Below are 21,832 nucleotides of genomic sequence, written 5' to 3'. Positions count from 1 at the left end.
TCACCATATGCATAGAGTTGTAACTAAAATCATATTTTATGTATTACTTTTAAGTGTCTTTTATGTATTAAGTAATAGTAGGTTATCATATAAGACATCAAGTAAATAGATACTCTTTTAGACTGGAAATTGACAAGGAAATTTAGTCATCATTTGGTTCAAGCACATTGTGTTACAAATGAGGAACTCAGAGGGAAGATGGGACTTGTTGAAGGTCATACAGACAGTTAGACTAAAACCTTTGAAGCTGTGCTTGTTCTGGTTTCTCCAGCATTTTTGGATGCCCATGTGTCAATGATTCAGCCAGTCTCCCCATCAGATGGTCACACTAGGGCATCTGGCATATGGGATCTCTTCAGGATGCTCACATTATTACTAGAGCTGAATTTGAGAAAGTCAGGGACGAGAAAAAATATCCGAGAGACTAGATGAGAATAAAAAGTTTTTGTAACAAAGGAAAATTTAAACATACCCTGTAAAACCTATAAATAAACCTTAAAAAAATAACCTAACCTAATCAGCTTACTTTTCAAAAGGTTTTCTGAGTTTAGGGATATTGAGTGATTCAGTGGAAAGGGTTGACATCTATCTTTAGTAATACATTAAGTTCCTACATAAGAAACTTCAAATACGTGAACTTGCCCAGCTCTTGTACACTTACTCCTGTACTTTTCAAGGTGCTATACTGTAAGATTACAAATGTTTTCTTTGTGTTTGTTTTTTTAATATATTATTTGTGTGAAAAGTATTATAAACCTTTTATAGCCCTGGTGACTCAGATGGTAAAGAATCTGCCTGTAATGTGGGAGACCTAGTTTTGATCCCTGGGTTGGGAAGATCCCCTGGATAAGGGCATGGCAGCCCACTCCAGTATTCTTGCCTGGAGAATCCCCATGGACAGAAAAACCTGGTGGGCTATAGCCCATGGGGTCACAAAGAGTCAGACACGACTGAGCAACTGAGCCCAACACAGCACGTGGTCCGGTACTATATAGCCTGATTGTGTTAGTTGGGTGCCTAGGCATAACTTTGTTGGACTTAAAAACAAATTGAACTTTCAAATGCATTCTTGGAACAGAACTCATTCAAATGTAGGGGATTTACTGTACTTGCTTTGTCACCTGTTATCAACGTGAACTTGAGATGATCTTGCCATTCAGAAATCCTCACTTGGTGGTGACTTTCAGTATGATACTGAGCAATACACTGATTGCTCATTAATGGTTAAATTCCACCTCATCTTGGCCTGAGCTCTGAGCTCTATCCCAGACTATAATCATTCTGAGATGTGGTCTGAAGACTCTGGTCAGGTAGACTTGCCATTGCAGGGGCTGGCAGTTGAGGTCTTCAGTTTGTTACAGTTGGAGACAAATTCACTTGTAAACACTGGGTCAGGGCTAATATCCCTTTATAATCAATAAAAGCAAGACCACTCTAACTCCCTATATCTTGGAAATACATTTTCCATGAATAAACTTTGTAGCCAGGATGAGGCTAAGCAAAACATGACAGATGAAACAGGCAGGAGTAGGTCTCTTTTGCAATTCTACTCTTATTCCTCCTCCTTGTTGTTGTTCAGTCACACAGTCGTGTCTGACTGTGACCCCATGGACTTCAGCACGCCAGGCCTCACTGTTCCTCACCATCTCCCAGAGTTTGCCCAAGTTCATGTCCGTTGCATCAGTGATGTCATCCAGCCATCTCATCCTCTGATGCCCTCTTCTGCCCTCAATGTTTCCCAGCATCAGGGATTTTTCCAGTGAGTCCTCCTTCTTAAGCTCTATTTATCCACACTCAAACTTTCTTTAGGCTGTTTCCCTATCAAAAGCTTAGCCACAGGCAGAATTAATAATTTAATAGTGTGGCATTGTCCAATTCTGGGCACACATGCATTTTAAGAGAAGGCTTAATGGGAAAGGCACAAATGTGAAATTATTAAGGATTACCATGTGCCAGGTGGGTCTTAAATATGTGTTGCATTATCTAGTCCTGTTAAGTAATTCCGAGTTAGATACAGCTAACTCAGTTATACAGATGAGAAGATAAAAAGGAAATGGAAACACCAGCAAGGAACTGTGAGGCATGGGTGGGTGTGTGCATGTTGGTGAGAGGGACAGGAATGGGCGTGTGGGGTGAGTTGGAAAAGCACCATGACTTGACTAACTCTATTCTGAAAGTCTTTGACAATTTTGACCACAATTTTGTAAGTTGAAATCCTTATTTATTCTATGGGGATCTTGTTATTCTGAAGAAATTACTGTTGTTAAAAATACTTACTGGTCAGTGCCTAGATTTCTTAAAGAAATAGAATAAGACAGGTGCTTGCTAAACACACTGTACTGCCCATAGCGTTTGTTTTGCAAACTAGGCTTTTTGTTTTCCTCCTTAGTGCTGCTGGCCTTGGCTGGGTAATCTGGCGAAAAGAGAGACTCTCTACTTCCTCTCCTTCTGACATTTAGTTCCTTCAGTTCACGGGTGCTCAAAGGTGGGTACTGAAACTTACAGAAGTAGAATTTACTTACCCAGTTACCCAAGTGATTCCTCTGGGTCAATTCCATTCCTTCTGTCTCCAACCAGTTTGCTCCTCAGATGTTCTCTGATCTGCTTTTTATTCTATGGCACTTCAAATTCCTCTATCCCCTTCCTCTTGCTCTGTGATAAAGGAAAACTTTCTTGGGAAGGTGAGATGCATAATCTCTTTATATATATTGGGCTGGCCAAAAAATTTGGGTTTTTCTGTTAAAATGCTATAGAAAATTTCCCACAAGCTTTTTGACCAACCCAATATTTCATGGTGAAGATGCTTCCAATGTGACAGTTGACAAGTGCAGGAAGGGGAGAGACTCTTGAATCAGATGTTTGCAAAGTTATCCACAAACTTCCATCCCGGCACTCTGTTCCAAATAGTTATTGCCATTTCTACTGTGAAGATGTAAATCATATTGTAACGAAATTCTTCAGTTTTTTTCTGCACATGGAAATAGGTTAGTTTAAGGACTCATTTGAGTGAAACTTCATTTACAAAATGATGATATAAGAGTAATTCAGTGATCATTTAATTCTAGCAAAGGCAAAGAAAGATTTCAAACTTGAGAAAATTTTGTCTCTATTTTTCAGAAATGATTGATATACAACAGTCTACAATTAAAAAAAATATGCCCAGTGTCATATCTAATAACATGAATTATTGCTGAATTTTCATACAACCCATGTTTTTATATAGGATACCAAAGTTGACAACCTAAAGAAATACTAATATCACAGACTGCTCAATGACTTATCTCAAAAAATCACAAGTCTGGGTTGAATGAATTCACTCAGGAAGAAACAATTTTGATTGTACCTGAAGAGTTCTGATGCTAGAAACAATATTTTTAGTGCTTGAAAACAATTAGGAGTAAACTAATTGAGTCCTTTCCAAAGCATCATTATTGAGTACTTAGAAAAGCTGAGTACTGGGAGGAAATCGCGTATTAACTTCTGTCCTTTAATTAGAAAAGAACACTCCAGACACTACTTCATTGATAAGATGTTCCTGGACAAATAGAGGATAAGACATATCTAAGATTTTTAAAAGTAATATTCCACCACATGCTCCCTCCCTCCCTGTTTCTCATCTTTCTTTCCTTATATTTTTATGCCATCCTGTGTCTTATGGCCAAAGAAATGTTTAAACCCTTCAGTTGCTCAGAAAACAAAAAGAAATGTTATGATTCTGTGATAGTTAGAAAATATATATGTGTATTTTCTCATTTTTGGTAGCTGGTTTATTTTAGCAGCTGATGTATTTGAATGAAATTTTCACATGTGAGACAGTAACGATTAGTACAAAAGAAAAGGTTCATGTCTACATTTTTCTTTTTTCCTATGCTTTTATACTATATACAATTTGATAATTATACATTAGGATCGTACAGTTAATTTTACTTGTTTTTTTAAATCCTTGTTTAGAGACTTAAATCACCTTTGAATGACTTTTATGCTAACTTTAAGATTTTGTACTACTGTTCTGAAACTGTTATATCTTTGAACCAAGAACGTATATGGTTTGTTTAGAGACATTACTTATATGTTTGATTCTACTCTGACTAGTTGTATGACACCAAACAAAGTACATAGTATTTCTAGCCTCAGTTTCCTCACTGGTTAAATGGAGGTGATAATATTATTGGTGAGACTAAAGGAGATTTTGTGTAAGAGCATTTATCATGGTGTATATGCAAAGGGAGGGCCCTGGATTTTGGCTCAGATTAACTGATTCTTCCTTAATACATGCAGAATACTAGACTGTTTCAGATTAATTTATATAACAATAACTCAGAAATTCAAGAAAACTCCTTTAATTGATCCCAGTATAAAATGTGACTATAACTGTGAAAGATAATTTAAATACATATATATTCACCTGAATGTTATCCTTTAAGTCATCTTGGAAAGTAAACATGTATTCTACCATTTGGTAGCAATGGTACCAAATGGTAGAGCGATGGTACCAATGGTAAAGCAACTTTACCATTGCTTAAAAACTTTTTAATCTTACTAATGGAAAACTCTTATAAAGCAAATTCTGAGCCATATTAAAAGAAAACAACTCAGTGTTATTGTTTTATTTGACTAAAAATTGAGCCCATCCTTTAGAAGTGAGGAAAGACAAATGATATGCTTTGTCTCCTCTGAAAGAGCCCTATAAATTATAAGAGCTATACAAATGTAAGATGGTTTACAGCAGAGTGTTAAAGAATGACCTCATTGAAAATATTAAAAAAGTATGCCTCGGGCTCTTAAAGAAATTCTGAAAACCTCAGGTGTTTTGAGCTCTAGCTTTATCATTTGTGGTATATGTATTGTCTCCTAGACACCTACATGGAGGTAGACAGCACCCATTTGAGTATGTAAAATTTAATTGATAAAAAGATATTCATTCATACTATCAATTTTGTTACTACTCTGCTTTTAATCATTTCCTACAATACCTAAAATTATCTTTTATCAACTAATATTATCCAGGTACATATTAGACTGCTGAACCATGTTATTTACTTGGCTTTTCTAAAGACCCTTCAGGTTTGGGTCAGAAGTGCTGCCATGGCAACCCAACTGTGGCTTGGGCTGGAGGGCCACAAATGGTTGACCTCATATTACACATTTCAGAGCTGTTTAAATGAAGAGTTGAAGTTGAAATTAAAATTTAAAAAAGTGTTAGGTTTCTAATATTTGGAGTATGGTGGTGCAAATGTGCTAAAATCTAAGCAGATCATGTTAAGGCGGAGTGGAAGCCTAGGAAAATGGCATCCAGAATTGGCAGGTAGAATAGCACTTCCAGTTCAGAGTCATATTTGAACAGACAAGAAAAATCTGACTTATCTTGGCAGTTTAAAAATACTGTGGTGTAAGTTGACCATCACCAGGTTCTCATCAATAATTGAGAACCTGAGGGAGAATAGGGTTTTATCATATAGTTTCCTTATTTGGACAGATTGATTTCATCCTGCAAATGCTTGTTGACTGAGTCCCTGTCAGTTCTTTTTCAGAGATCATTTGAAATCTTTTTGATTTTTTAAAAATTTTATAAGTTCAGCACTTCTCTTTTCTGTTCTGTCGCTTTGTATTAATTATATTTTCTGGCTATTGACTGGATATGATACTTCCTAATAAAAGCTGACTTATCTCTTTCTCCTTAAGTACAGTGATAAGCACAGTGTCTGCTGAGGCATCTTATCTCAACTGGGAAGTCAGGGACTTTGGATTAGTGGCTCTGCTAATGTGAAAATACGAAAAGAGCTAAAATAGCGCATGCCATGTTTTCTATATTAGTGCATCTTTAGATATTCATAGGAACTTTGGAAATATATAGACAATTGTTCAATATCAAGTTTTAAAAAACAGCAAATTTTTGAAGTAACATTTTGAAAATGGATGAATATATCATTTTTTCTAGGAGAAAATGATCAATATTCTTTAAAATTTTCCACCAAATAATTAACAGCTTTATTAGAGATATTCCTAGAGCAGGCGTGTGCTTTGCAACATAGATAAGTCCATTAGGAGGCAGAGAGATAGGAGGGAACACAGTCACAATACCAAAGATACATTTTGTATATAATGGGATACAAATCAGATGCTATCAAAATACTCAGCTTTACGTTTGTCAGTGGCTTAGTTACAGTGGATAAAAACCATCAAGCATCTTCAATGAAATTATGTGAAATGCTCCTTGCAATCTACTCTATAATTTATAGGCTTTCAGTCATTTCTTTCTATAGCTTATAAAATGGAAGAAAATCTTGAAAATGCATGCATACTACTTGCCATGGTTTGTTTCTGATTCAGTTAATGAAATTCTGATTCCAGTATTTTAAGAAAAGCTATGTATTGTTTTCATCATCCTGCAAATACACCTTCCGTTGAAAACATTTTTTTCTTTTAAAAAGGAAAAGGTTGGAATTGAGAATAGTAAAGTTACAGACATACTAAATCCTTCTCATTCAAAGTCACTTCCATGCTCTTCACATTTGCAGGTTTAACATGTTAGCGATTACGAACATTTAAGCTAGATTCATATTTTAGATTCAAAGAAGACATGTTTTCAAACGGTCTATCATGTAAACGTTGATTTTTAGGTACTTTGTCAACATGCCAACTTGGCTTCCAAGAAGTTAGTACCTTCTCGTAAATATAATTGTTACATTTGAAAAGATACCTTATTCCACTTAGAGCAAGAGAAGGGAGAAATCAAGACTCCACTAAGACATGTGTATCGGGGCAGAAGAGCTGTTACCAAAGCCCAGGAAATAACATGACTACCCCCATCAGAGTCAGTGCCATAGTTTCAGTTGCGGCTGTACATCCTGCTCCCGTTGTGTCTAAAGTACTACCACCGTCTGTTTGATGGATTTGCTTCACGTCACTGAGGTTCATCTCCTCTGGCATCCCTGTAGAGGCAAATGAGAAAATCATGGAATGATGGATATACCACCTCACCATGATCCTTCTAGAACGAATCTCTACCCAAATTGTGGACACGACTGTTTTTAATCTTTTTGTATAGCATTCCCTATGTGTTTCACCTGACTCTAAACAATGAATATGACACATACTTCTGCATTTCTTAAATTGGAACGTATAAGACCTTGAGTGGCAGTGCTCAGAAACTTTATGAGAACAAAGTAAAAAGTACTTTCTAGCTTTTTGAAAGCATTTGGAATATTTCTCTAAAAGTTATCAAAGTAAAGAAATGTAATTAAAATGTCTTGAGGTATAGAATCAGTGCTTGGCCCAGAGATGTAACAGTGGTAGGAACTGTGTGAAATCTTTTCTTATGAAAATAAAGCTATGTAGGAGAGGTAATTAAATTGGACATTTTTAAAAAGTAGAATTTATACACATATTTTGTATTAGGCTAAACTATTCACAGATCCTCACTGAAATATATCAAAGAATAATAAATATTAAATGATACCCTTTATACACACGCAGAGCTATGGGGATAGGGGTATAGATATCTGTCAGTAGATCAAAGAATTTAGTAGTAGGATGGGCTGGGGATTGAAGTTAGGGATGAAGTGTTTGATTAAAGAAAAAAAAATGTTGTACAACATTATAGACCGAAATCTAGTCACAACCTGGTTATTACTTCTGTGTGTTGTAAAACCCAACAAACTGAGGAGGAGGCCAGCTCCCCAATTATTGGGGATGAATAAGATTATTTTCTTAAAGAAGTTTACCTTACTATGATACCGCTAAGAAATTCCTGATTTATCAGTTACTATCCAGTGTCACCCATGTGCTGAGACTGTGAGACTGTCTGGATTATCTCATGGTGTGCCACCATCAGTCACAATTAACAGGTTTAAATTCAATGTTACTAGGGCCACAAGTATTGACATCGTAATTACAGTGAGACTGAAAAAAAAAAGCTTCATATAAGGAAAAGTCAATATTTATGTAATTAGGTCAATACATATATATAATTCAGAAAGTAAGCTCCACTGCGTTCAGGGATGAGAGCATTAAAACGAAGCTCAGCTCTACTGATCTGACATATCGATTTTACAGTCTGAGTGCTTGTGTTATTATTCATTGTTTGGGTACTTGTTTTGCCCTTCTATGTCATTAGGCAAGATGAATAAACCAGCAATTCCTTTTTTTTTTTTTTTTTTATGGAGACTGGAGAAGAGTGTGCATATTTTAGTCATGGTTTTATACTCCTTGTTATGTTAGAATATAACAAGGAGCTGTGTGGACTCTAGGCAATTAAAATTTTTTCCAAGATAACTACATAAATTTGAGCTTTAAGGGATTTATTTCTTTTTTAAAGCACTGTGAGGAAGTGCCTGGACTGGATTCATGAAAAACTTTTTCGTATGCCTTCTGAAGTCAGTATTTTCCTCATTCATTCATGAGCCAGGCACTGGTTTGGGCTTCAGGGTACTGTGGTGAGTACAAATATGAAAATAGATGTTAAGTCTTATGTCTGTGAATCAGGCAATACGAGGAGGGATTATCTCATCTTCAGTCAGATGCCATTTTAACATTGGAGGTAGAGGTATTACTAATAAATGCGATAGTTCTAAGGATGATGGTCCCTTGAGATAAGAATTATATAGAAAGAATGAAAGATCTCTTGAAGAGCCTGGCAGTCAGGGCTGCAGTTTCAGATCAAATCACAACCTGGCCTGAACTTCTGTTAAGAAATCTTTGCATGCCAAGAAGGCCAAGGCCACAATGATCTGATGTACTGATTGTTTTCTTAAAGGAACTTAATTCACTAAGCTTACAAATTATACTAAAGCTCAGCCAAAGACCCATAAAAGAAAAATCAGTTTGATGATTTTGCAGAGAGGGAGAGGGTGGGATGATTTGGGAGAATGACATTGAAACATGAATAATATCATATATGAAACGAGTTGCCAGTCCAGGTTCGATGCACGATACTGGATGCTTGGGGCTGGTGCACTGGGATGACCCAGAGGGATGGTATGGGGAGGGAGGAGGGGGAGGGTTCAGGATGGGGAACATGTGTATACCTGTGGCGGATTCATGTTGATATATGGCAAAACCAATACAATATTGTAAAGTTAAAAAATAAAAAAAAAATAAATTAAACAAAAATGAAATAATTTAAAATAAACTTTTCTATGCCTAATGGCAACACACAAAGATAGCAATAAATTCCTATTTCTGCCCTCGGTGGCTTGCAGTCTGGAAGAGGTAGACAGATAGCCATGCTATTACAAAAACAAATGAAATGTTAAAATTTGGGCACTTGCCTGATGGTTGGTGCTATGAAGTAATATTATCTTATACAAGATGAGGTGTCAGTTAACCTACTGTCCAATTGACAAAAGCAGGACAGAGAGGTGATGACAACCAGTGTGGCAAGGATATAGCCCTTTATTAAGGAAGATTGCCAAAATATAGCAAAAGTGTTTAAAATGTACACTTACCTAGACACCCAAATTCTGCTTTAGTGGAAAAATCCCATGGGAATAATTTTAAAAATATGTGCATATTTATTCACAAAATAATCTGTGCATTATTAGTGAAAAGTCATAAGCCATTAAGTGTCTACTAGTAGGGAACTAGGTTAAGAAAATTGTGCATTTACTTACTTTAAAAGATTCAAAAAGTAGATATTAGTGCAGAAGAATGTTTTGATATTATTTTATACACATACTTGCATGGTCTTTAAGGATCTTTGAACTCAGTCTATGGCTGCCTTTCTTTAAGAATAGGGAATCTATCACTGATTTTTGTATTCACTGAGTAAGCATTTAGTAATAAGTAGGTGAATGAATAAGTTGATAACTTTAATTCAGGACAGAAAATTGCAAAACCATAAAAATGTTTCTCCACTTCAGTTTGATTTTCCCTTCCCACAGTTTTATTGGGATATTAATTGACATAACATTATGTAAGTTTAATGTGTACAATATGTTGATTTGATGTACTTATATTTTATAAAATGATTGTCACCATAGTGTTAATGTCTCCAGCATGCCACATAACTACTTTTTTTTTTTTTGAGAACAACATTTAAGATCTACTCACTTAGCCCTTTCAAGTATATAATTCAGTGTTAATCACTGTAGTCACTGTGCTTGACATTAGATACCCAGAACTTTTTTATCTTATAACTGAAAGTTTGTACCCTTGAACAACATCTCATTTACCCTACCTCCCAGTTCTTGGCAGTCATCAATCTACCCTGTTTCTGTGAGTTTGCTTTTTTTTTAAGTTATAGATACAAGTGACGTAGCAGAGCATTCATCTTTCTCTGTCTGACCTATTTCACTTAGGATAATGCCCTCAAACTTCATCTAAGTCATAGCAAATGGCAGGATTTTCTTTTTTCATGTCTGAATAACATTCTATTGTTTTTATATACAATACATCTTTATCCATTCATCTATTGACAGGCTGTTTTTGTATCTTGGTTATTGTGATTAATGCTGCAGTGAACATGGGAGTGCAGATATCTCTTTGAGATCCTGTTTTCATTTCCTTTGGATATATATCCAGATATGGAATTGCTGGATCGTATGATAATTCTATATTTTAATTTTTTGGGAACCTCCATGCTGTTTTCCATAGTGATTGGACCAATTTGCATTCCCACCAAGAGTGCACAAAGATCCCCTTTTCTCCACATCCTTGCCAATACTTATCATTTGTCTTTTTGATAATCAGTTCGGTTCAGTCACCCAGTGGTGTCCAATTCTTTGCAACCCCATGGACTGCAGCATGCCAGGCTTCTCTGTCCATCATCAACTCCTGGAACATGCTCAAACTAACGTCCATCGAGTCGGTGATGCCATCCAACCATCTCATCCTCTGTTGTCCCCTTCTCCTCATGCCTTCAATCTTCCCCAGCATCAGGGACTTTTCCAAGGAGTCAGTTCTTCACATCAGGTGGCCAAAGTATTGTAGCTTCACCTTCAGCATCAGTCCAATGAATATTCAGGACTGATATCCTTTAGGATGGACTGGTTGTATCTCCTTGCATCAGTCCAATGAATATTCAGGACTGATATCCTTTAGGATGGACTGGTTGTATCTCCTTGCAGTCTAAGGGACTCTCAAGAGTCTTCTCCAAAACCACAGTTCAAAAGCATCAATTCTTTGGCACTCAGCTTTCTTTATAGTCCAACTCTCATATACATATGTGACTACTAGAAAAACCATAGCTTTGACTAGACCGACTTTTGTCGGCAAAATAATGTCTCTGCTTTTTAATACTGTCCACGTTGGTCATAGCTTTTCCTCCAAGGATCAAGTGTCTTTTAATTTCATGGCTGCAGTCACCATCCTCAGTGATTTAGGAGCCAAAGAAATAAAGTCTGTCACTGTTTTCATTGTCTCCCCATCTATTTGCCATGAAGTGCTGGGACTGGATGCCATGATCTTAGTTTTCTAAATGTTGAGTTTTAAGCCAGCTCTTTCACTCTCTTCTTTCTCTTTCATCAAGAGGATCTTTAGTTTCTCTTTACTTTCTGCCATAAGGGTGGTGTCATCTGCATATCTGAAGTTATTGATATTTCTCCAGGAATCTTGATTTCAGCTTGTGCTCCATCCAGCCTGGCATTTCACATGATGTACTCTGCATAGAAGTTAAAAAAGCAGGGTGACAATGTACAGCCTTGACATACTCCTTTCCCGATTTGGAACTAGTCGTATGTTCCATGTCCAGTTCTAACTGTTGCTTCTTGACCTGCATACAGATTTCTCAAGAGGCAGGTCAGGTAGTCTGATATTCCCCTCTCTTGAAGAATTTTTTACAGTTTTTTGTGATCCACACAGTCAAAGGCTTTGGCGTAGTTGATAAAGCGGAAGTAGATATTTTTCTAGAACTCTCTCACTTTTTCTATGATCCAATGGATGTTGGCAATTTGATCTCTGGTTCCTCTGCCTTTTCTAAATCCAGCTTGAACATCCGGAAGTTTTCAGTTCACGTACTGTTTTTGATAATAGCCATTCTAACAGTTGTGAAGCAATATCTCGTGGGTTTGATTTGAATTTTCTTCATAATTAGTGCTGTTGAGCATCTTTTCATGTATCTGTTCACATTTGTATGATTTCTTTGGAAAAATATTTACTTTCTTAAGTTCAATCTCTTTTAATATAAAGACATAAAATTATACTGCAGCAACACAGAATATAGAATAAAATATTAGAATTAGGTGCAAACCTGGAATTTTACATCTGAGAGAAAAGTAGTGAATGTAATAGCCAAGATTCATTGTGAGAATATTAACTTAGCAAGTACTTGCTAAATAAAGTTGCTATGGATCTTGTAACATTCAATAAAAACTATTACCCTTGGTCATTATTTGATAGACTTGAATGGTCATTTATACTAAAATTAGCCATATGTATATTGACTGGACATTTGGGTGTCTAACAAATCTGATATGGTTTATGTAACAGTTTACCATTTTTTAAATGATTAATCCATTCTTATCTCTTAGGAAATATAATTGATAGACCCACCCAGACTATTGAGTCACTTTAATCTAGGGTGTATCCTGAAAAAAATGCTGTTATTTTCCAGTTTTCCTTGGGGGCTTCCATGTAATCCAGTAACAAGAGCAGAGTGACTGTATGGTTGAAGAGACAAGGTCTGTGATAATCACGAACCCTTATGGAATGTCACCTCTGTGATCTTCTATTTGATATTCAGGGTCTGACTAATAAATAGGATTATTATTCTGTTCTCTGTGAGAAAAAGTGTGAAATTTATTTATAGTTCTTTTGGTTGATGCTTTATAACCAAGCATAGTCTTCCTTTTTGACAAATTATGTGAGAATAATGAAGTAATTTTAATTGTTAGTAAGTTAAACAGTGAGTTAAAACATTAATAGGAGATTATGACTGTAAACCAAAGTTTACTTTAAAGTATTATGATATATTGAGATATTTCAGTTCTGGGTAATATCAGGGATTATTATTGCTTGTTTCTCTATCAAATGGATTATTGGTTGCTCTCCAACAATTAATGGAAAAGGAGTACATCAAGGCTGTATATTGTCATCCTGCTTATTTAACTTATATGCAGAGTACATCACGAGAAACACTGGACTGGAAGAAACACAAGCTGGAATGAAGATTGCCGGGAGAAATATCAATAACCTCAGATATGCAGATGACACCACCCTTATGGCAGAAAGTGAAGAGGAACTCAAAAGCCTGTTGATGAAATTGAAAGTGGAGAGTGAAAAAGTTGGCTTAAAGCTCAACATTCAGAAAACGAAGATCATGGCATCTGGTCCCATCACTTCATGGGAAATAGATGTGGAAACAGTGGAAACAGTGTCAGACTTTATTTTTCTGGGCTCCAAAATCACTGCAGATGGTGACTGCAGCCATGAAATTAAAAGGTGCTTCCTCCTTGGAAGGAAAGTTATGACCAACCTAGATAGCATATTCAAAAGCAGAGACATTACTTTGCCAACAAAGGTTCGTTTAGTCAAGGCTATGGTTTTTCCTGTGGTCATGTATAGATGTGAGAGTTGGACTGTGAAGAAGGCTGAGCGCCAAAGAATTGATGCTTTTGAACTGTGGTGTTGGAGAAGACTCTTGAGAGTCCCTTGGACTGCAAGGAGATCCAGCCAGTCCATTCTGAAGGAGATCAGCCCTGGGATTTCTTTGGAAGGAATGATGCTAAAGCTGCAACTCCAGTACTTTGGCCACCTCATGCAAAGAGTTGACTCATTGGAAAAGACTCTGATGCTGGGAGGGATTGGGGGCAAGAGGAGAAGGGGACGACAGAGGATGAGATGGCTGGATGGCATCACTGACTCGATGGACGTGAGTCTGGGTGAACTCCGGGAGTTGATGGACAGGGAGGCCTGGCATGCTGCAGTTCATGGGGTCACAAAGAGTCGGACACGACTGAGCGACTGAACTGAACTGAACTGAACTGAACAATTAATAGTAATTAGCTTTTATTTTTCAGGATAGAGTTTTTAGCAGAGAAAATACTGTTTGGATTTTTTTATTTTTTCAGTTTCTAGTGTTATTTTTTATTCCATAATGACCATCCAGATCTTTTTCCTCAATTTGTGGTATTGATTTCTGAAGACTTTAGAAAGGAAACATACATCTCATATGAAAAATGCTTCCTTGGTGGCTCAGACGGTAAAGTGTCTGTCTACAATGTGGGAGACCTGGATTCGATCCGTGGGTCGGGAAGATCCCCGGAGAAGGAAATGGCAACCCACTCAGTATTCTTGCCTAGAAAATTCCATGGACAGAGGAGCCTGGTGTCCATGGGGTCACAAAGAGTCGATATGACTGATCAACTTCACTTTCTTTTCTTTAATTATTTTAAGCAATTTTGTATTACTATTGTGAGTTTTTTTAAAACAAGTATTGTGACATTTCTAGAAATAATTTTTAAATAGAAAATTTTAAGTGCCATTTTGTGCAATTGATAATAAAGACCAAATATTATGTGTGCTAAGTCACTTCAGTCACATTTGATTCTTTGCAACCCTATGGACTGTAGGCCTCGAGTCTCCTCTGTCCATGAGATTCTCCAGGGAAGAATACTGGAGTGTGTGGCCATGCCCTCCTCCTGGGGACCTTCCCACCCAAGGATTGAATCTGTGTCTCTTGTATCTCCTGCATTGGCAGGGGGCTCTTTATAAAGTTTATTAAATATACTAGTCCTTATTTATATACTACAGACTTAATTGTAAGAATTTACAAGTATTGAAACAATTAAAATTGGTGATTCTGTAAATTATTTGTGAAGAGTATAAGACTGATCAGATATTGCTAGTGAAGTCACAAAAGATTTGTATATCCTAACTCAGTGATAATATGGGGTTAAATACTATTAAAAATTAAGATATACTAAAGATTTACCTGGACACATAGTAGTAATATTCAATGTACCAAAAATAGAAAAATTTTAAAGCACTCGAGAGAAAGGGCAGATAGCTTTTAACAGAACGAAATATTATATTAATTTTCAAAAGCAATAATAGAAGCTAAAATAAAAATTCTAACTGTGAAAGAATGTAGAATTCTATACAAAGTTATATAGTATGGAAAAAATAAAGGCATAAATAAATGTATTTTAACAAAGAGTGCTTTTAATACTCCCAAAATGATTCTAAAGTATTATTAAAAATGTATGTAAAAATAAACAGCACAAATGGAGTGGGATGAAAGTTATTAATATAATAGTGTTCAAAGTAATTGGCAAACATCTAGCTAGGTTACTGTATATAAGCATGTTGGTTAAGAAAACAATAACAAAATGATTAATTTAGATATAATTTTAAAAGATATAATTAAAATATTTACAAACAATTTTTAAAACATTCTAAAGTATTTGTATGTTCTGGGAAGAAGTGAGAAATATTTACTTTAGGTTTTGTCAAGAAAAATGTGTACTTTAATGAATGTCAAAATTTCAAGGCTAAGAACTTAAAAACTTCATATGGAACATATATATTCCTAATCTATTAAAGCAAAGGGGATTAATAAAATCCAATAGAAGTCAGGAAAAAATAAACACGCAAACAAATATGCCCAAAGCGCAAAATCAGATGTTAAAGCCATATGCAAATAATTTAGTAATCTCTAAATGAAATGAACTGCTTCAATTAGAAAACAGACACTCAGTTTGGATTTCAAAAGAAATTTAGCACCATAATAAAATGATACATAAAGGGTGAGAGTAAAAGCTTAGAAAAATACACTACAAGTAAATAATAACCAAAAGAAAGGTGATGTCATTATATTAATAAAAGACATGAGTTTTGAACATTAAAGGGGGTAAAGAAAGTCTTCACATAATAACAAAAGAAATAATTCAACATATAGATATAACAATTCTGTGCCTAAGATCCTATTTTCAAAATAAATCAATATTAATAAAGGAAAAGAATTGGATAAAATAACAAAGCAAAATGGACACACAAACATTCAACATTAAAACAAAATTTTAATCTTGATATCTCATTACCTGATAGCTCAAGCAAATGAAAGTTAGTGAGGATATGGATGACTTGGTCATCCACCTCTTTGGGCCAGGAAAAGAACTCCACTGACTTCCAGCCATGATTCTAGTAATAATCCTAGTATCTCTTTGCCCTGTACCCCCACTCCTTCACATGGAAAAAGAACAGATTGCCCTGATCACTAAGTTGGGATGAAGAACCAAAATGCTTAACTTTTAAATTTCTCATCCTCTTTTGAATTGAGAAATGTGAGAATGCATATTACCTTGCTCTTCACCATGAGTTGAAACTAACTCTTTCTGCAGGAAGGACCTATGATTTTCTAGCTATGCTTCTGACCTGAAAGTAATTCTTGGATAAAATAATAAGTATCATATGTCAGTACATTCTCTAGTCCAGTTTTTAACAGTAAAATAGCTGATATTTTTATTTTTATCTGTCTGATGTGTAGTACTTATATTTCAATTGGTTCTAACCTCAGAAGAAGGAGTATAACTTACTACACCAGACCCAAATACAAGCTTTCACAAGTGGTCTAATAAATGAATAAATATAGCTAGCTAGCAAAATTAGATAGCCTAATGTAGTTAATGACTAGTGGATATACTGTGTAAATATTGTTTTAAAGTATACCTAAGATGTTAACAAAAGGGATCACATAGCAGGGCACAAAGCAAATAACAAGGAATTTTAAACAAAAAATTTGAAATTTTTGGTAACACAATAAAATTAAATGTAAATACTAAAGGAAAACCATGATCCCTACAGCAAACCTTATCTAAGGACATAAAACAAGACCTAAATAAACAGATGTATCAAGTTCATAGATGAGAAAATTTGTTTATATTGTGTCTCTTTCACTATATTCTGATATTCCATTATGATGTCCTTTGGTGTGGGTCTATTGGATATTGGATCCACTGTGTTGGGCTGTCAGTGAAACCTACAAACTCATGTCCATCTTGGGAAATGTTTTTGAATTCTTTATTGATGATTTCCTGTTTACCATATTCTCAATGTCTGGGTGTCCCATTATTTAAGTGTTGGATTTCTGGAAAGTGTCCTCTGGTTTTCTCTTCTAGTTTCTATCATTTTACTCTTCTAGGGGATTACTTAAGCTTAATTTTTTTTCTTGAGGTTTTCATTCTTGTATTCAGAGTTTAGATTTACTAAACTTGATATTTTTCCTCTATATCTCCCCTTTGTTTTTGTTTGAGACTTCTCAGACTTTATTAAGACACTAATTACAGTATTTTTTCAAAGTACTGTAGTCTCTAATACAAATTTTTTTTTCTGCTTGTGGATATATGGGGGGCTCCATGCAGCCCCTTATATAAGTGTAATCCCTGATTCATGGTTGTTTAAGAAGTCAAAGTGAAAATTTGGTTAGAACTCTGGGTGTGTGCATCAGATAAGATCAGTCGCTCAGTCGTGTCCGACTCTTTGCGACCCCATGAATCGCAGCACACCAGGCCTCCCTGTCCATAACCAACTCCCAGAGTTCACTCAGACTCACGTCCATCAAGTCAGTGATGTCATCCAGCCATCTTATCCTCTGTCATCTCCTTCTCCTCCTGCCCCCAATCCCTCCCAGCATCAGAGTCTTTTCCAATGAGTCAACATTTCCCATGAGGTGGCCAAAGTACTGGAGTTTCAGCTTTAGCATCATTCCTTCCAAAGAAATCCCAGGGCTGATCTCCTTCAGAATGGACTGGCTGGATCTCCTTGCAGTCCAAGGGACTCTCAAGAGTCTTCTCCAACACCACAGTTCAAAAGCATCAATTCTTCGGTGCTCAGCCTTCTTCACAGTCCAACTCTCACATCCATACATGACCACAGGAAAAACCATAGCCTTGACTAGACGGACCTTTGTTGGCAAAGTGATGTCTCTGCTTTTGAATATGCTATCTAGGTTGGTCATAACTTTCCTTCCAAGGAGGAAGAGTCTTTTAATTTCATGGCTGCAGTCACCATCTGCAGTGATTTTGGAGCCCAGAAAAATAAAGTCTGCCACTGTTTCCACTGTTTCCCCATCTATTTCCCATGAAGTGATGGGACCGGATGCCATAATCTTCATAGGACTCAGTAATTAGTAGACAAATGTGATCTTGTTTCCATGTCTGTTGAGGAAGCTGCCTATGTCAGTTGGATAGGGTAATTAAGGCTGAAAAACCAAATGCCTCCTAAGTATTGGCAGCAGTGTCTACTGCCAGTCCTGGTAACCCTGTGCATTGTAACTAAGTACCTCACATCCCTATGGAGACATCCATCCATGGTCAACAGAACCAAGGGAGATGAGGGGAGAAACAAATTGACAATTAAGAGCATTCATCTGGAAGGAGTACCTAACATTTCTGCTTACTGAGTTTATTGGCCAAAGCTAATCACATGACTCTAACGTCAAGGGACAGGGATATGTAGTCCTACTATGTGCACAAAGGGGTGAAGAAACAGAAATATTTTAGACCAGAAGTCTCTCAGGTCCCCTTTAACTGTCTTTGTTTCTTCTTAAGCTAGATCCTCTCAGAAGAGACTTTTTGATATCTTGCCTAAGAGTAATTCCTTGCCTGCAGGAATTCTGGGAGCCAGGTGAGAGCAGGCTTGGGGGAGGGTATAGGTCTCAACATTCATTATTTATATATATGTGTATGTATGTGTGTATAAATTTTCCAGTTATCTTTTTTTGGAGAATAATATTCCTGCCTTCAGCTGTGCCCAGTCCAGAGACCCTTTCTAGATTATACTTCCTGTAGCATACTGACATATGGGAGAGATGGACTGATCAGTCGGAAGTGGAGAAAGAAATCATTGAATGATACAGCTATTGACTAGTCCTTCTTTTGTTATGTGAGCTCCTTCTTACCAGTGGTGACAGATGATGCCTATTCCTGTATTTTTTGAAGATGTTGTTGAACAAATTTGGTTCGTTCTCTGCTTTCTTCAATGTTGCTTGTCAATTGCCTTCCCTGGGCTTCCTACATATTCATTATTCATCCATTAGCTTTATTGTTTCTAAATGTTGTTATCATCACCTCTTCTATTTCCTTGGCTCTCAGTAAATTTTATATTTTTGTTAAAAGTAATCCTTACACTGTATTTTAGTGGGATGGCAGGAGGCAGTAAAATTAAATGTGTTTGATCAGTCTATCATCTTGAAGGCAACTTGCTCAATATTTCCAGCGTCTGGTCACTGAAAATAGATTTTTTAACTTGAGAAACTTTTTAAAGTGTGAGAAACTTTTTTTTTTTTTTAATTTTTTTGTTGGAGTAGAGTTGATTTGTGGTGTTGTGTTAATTTCAGGTGTATCACAAAGTGATTCAATTAAACATGTACACATAACAATTCTTTTTCATATTCTTTCCCATATAGATTATTACACACTATTGAGTAGAGTTTTCTGTGCCATATAGAAGGTCCTTGTTGCTTATCTATTATATATACAGTAGTGTATATGTGTTAAACCCAAACTCCTGATTTACCCTGTCCTCTGTTCCCCTTTGGTGACCACAAGTTCGTTTTCTGTCTGTGACTGCAGCTCCATCTTGACTCTTTGGGTAAGTCTAGGTCTCTTTTGTCCATTCACACTGGTGCAGTTCAGGTGGTTCTGGTGTTCCTGCTTTTATGGTGGTTATTTTCATCAAAACTACTGAGCATTGTTCCATTTTAGCCAGGAACTTACCAGTAAAGCCTGACTGTTCACTCCCCACTGATAGAAAATAGTGCAAAACAGCCTGGTGCCTTATGGAAGAATGACTGAATGCATGTTTGGAAGACTGGAAGGCAGCTTCTTTTGCCTTTGCATTGCCTAATCCATGGTGCATTTGCTATATAATTTTGTAAAGCTTGTTAAATGTACCAGGAGAAGGCCTATCTAGCCACAGAGCTCTGGGAATAATTGGAAAATTGAGTCCTACCACAATTTGGGCCCTTTAAATATTCTCTTTTATTTGGACTTTTTGTTAAATCCATAATGTGTATCTTTAAGATATTGGGTTGGGCCTTGATTAAATAAATGACATTTTCACTTACTGCTGCTGCTGCTAAGTTACTTCAGTCGTGTCCGACTCTGTGCCACCCCATAGACGGCAGCCCACCAGGCTCCCCCGTCCCTGAGATTCTCCAGGCAAGAACACTGGAGTGGGTTGTCATTTCCTTCTCCAATGCATGAAAGTGAAAAGTGAAAGTGAAGTCGCTCAGTTGTGTCCGACTCCTAGTGACCCCATGGACTGCAGCCCACCAGGCTCCTCCGTCCATGGGATTTTCCAGGCAAGAGTACTGGAGTGGGGTGCCATTGCCTTCTCCGTTCACTTACTAGTATTTGCTAAAAATTAGCTGCATCAAATAAAATGTGAACACGGAGAAGGAGGTAGTTTTTCTCCCAATGAAATGTGAAAATTAACTTCAGACAAAATTTGCCTGTTTTACTTCAGTAACTGAAGAATATTAAGTAGCTAATGTTTAGAGCCTAAAATATTGTCAGAATATCTGAGAATGTTGTGCAAGAGAGATTGTAAAACTTATTATGTTTATTAAATGGGAATGGATTATCTTGGCTTGCATATCTGAGTCATCATGTGTATTTTTATAAATTAATATATTTAATTTAGTATTTCAAACTTTAAATGTTTTGTACGTTATTTTTTAAGAAGAAATTCTATTGGCCCAAGGGACAGCTCAACAAAATTATAGGGAACTAGCCAGTGTTATTGGAGAAGGCATGGCACCCTACTCCAGTACTCTTGCCTGGAAAATCCCATGGATGGAGGAGCCTGGCAGGCTGCAGTCCATGGGGTCGCTGAGGGTTGGACACGACTGAGCGACTTCACTTTCACTTTTCACTTTCATGCATTGGAGAAGGAAATGGCAACCCACTCCAGTGTTCTTGCATGGAGAATCCCAGGGACGGGGGAGCCTGGTGGGCTGCCGTCTATGGGGTCGCACACAGTCGGACATGACTGAAGCCACTTAGCAGCAGCAGCAGCCAGTGCTATCATCCCTGATAAAAATACCAATATTATTCATGAAAATAACCAGAAACACAGCACTTGTGAGGACAAGTACTTAGGTTGTTGAGTGGGGGTGGCTCTCTGCTTGCCCTTGTGGTGTTCTCAATTGGAGGTTTGTATTCAGATGGGACAATGGAAGATTTTAAAGTGTGTTATTTGCTCTACTTTGGGTTGACAAGACATTATGAAAATAACAGGTCTGTGTGTAAAGAGGGAAGACTCTCATATTGAAAGCAGGTGAATTATGCGGGTGCTGAAAATTACAGGATCACCTTCTCTGACCCCTTATGGAAATTCACCTGTTCTTGCGTTATATCTCCTGGAATAAATAAATAATCCATACTCATTCTCTCTCAAACCCACAATTCATTGGTGCCCCAGTATCTAATTCTGTGTGATATATTCTAATAAATGGTATGGTTTTCCAAATACTGGAAGTTCTTTGGCATAAACTTGTCTGACAGCAATCATGTGAATTCTTTCTGTCCTTGTCTCCATCTGCTGTGCAGTTAACACTGCTGTGTTTTTTACTGGTTGTCTTTTCTTGTCATCATCAGTCAGCTTAAGACTGTTTAAATATGTATTTTTTATCACTTATATTTGGGTTTATAGATTGATCTCATTCACTTAATTTTAAGCCCCTCAAAGTCATGATTATGGCTTTTTTTCTATGAGTTTTTTATGGGCTGGTAAGTAGCTATACATAGTACCCTACATTTTGCAGAAACAATTTTTGAATATATGACTTACTGAAAATGTTTGATATGTAAATAAGCACTTAACACTTTTTAATTTATTTAAATTGGAGCTACCCAGACTTCCAGAATTCATGCTAGAAAGCAATGGAGTATAG

At 36.6% G+C, this 21,832-nt stretch overlaps 1 protein-coding gene across 1 annotated transcript in view; it reads right to left on the bottom strand.

The window, feature by feature from the left end:
• Positions 1-5,609: 5,609 nt before the first annotated feature.
• The window catches only part of GPC5 (glypican 5), a 1,591,779-nt gene continuing 1,575,556 nt past the window's right edge, over positions 5,610-21,832 (bottom strand). Inside the window, exon 8 of the mRNA XM_070380655.1 lies at positions 5,610-6,932. Within this exon, the coding sequence (XP_070236756.1) occupies positions 6,775-6,932 (158 nt within the window). The 3' untranslated portion in view covers positions 5,610-6,774. The remainder of the gene's footprint in view (positions 6,933-21,832) is intronic.

Source organism: Bos mutus, chromosome 12 (genome assembly GCF_027580195.1).
Source record: "Bos mutus isolate GX-2022 chromosome 12, NWIPB_WYAK_1.1, whole genome shotgun sequence".
In the NCBI taxonomy this organism is placed as follows: Eukaryota; Metazoa; Chordata; class Mammalia; order Artiodactyla; family Bovidae; genus Bos; species Bos mutus.
The sequence above is the reverse complement of the archived record's forward strand: the minus strand, read 5'-3'. Positions and strand labels throughout refer to the sequence as shown.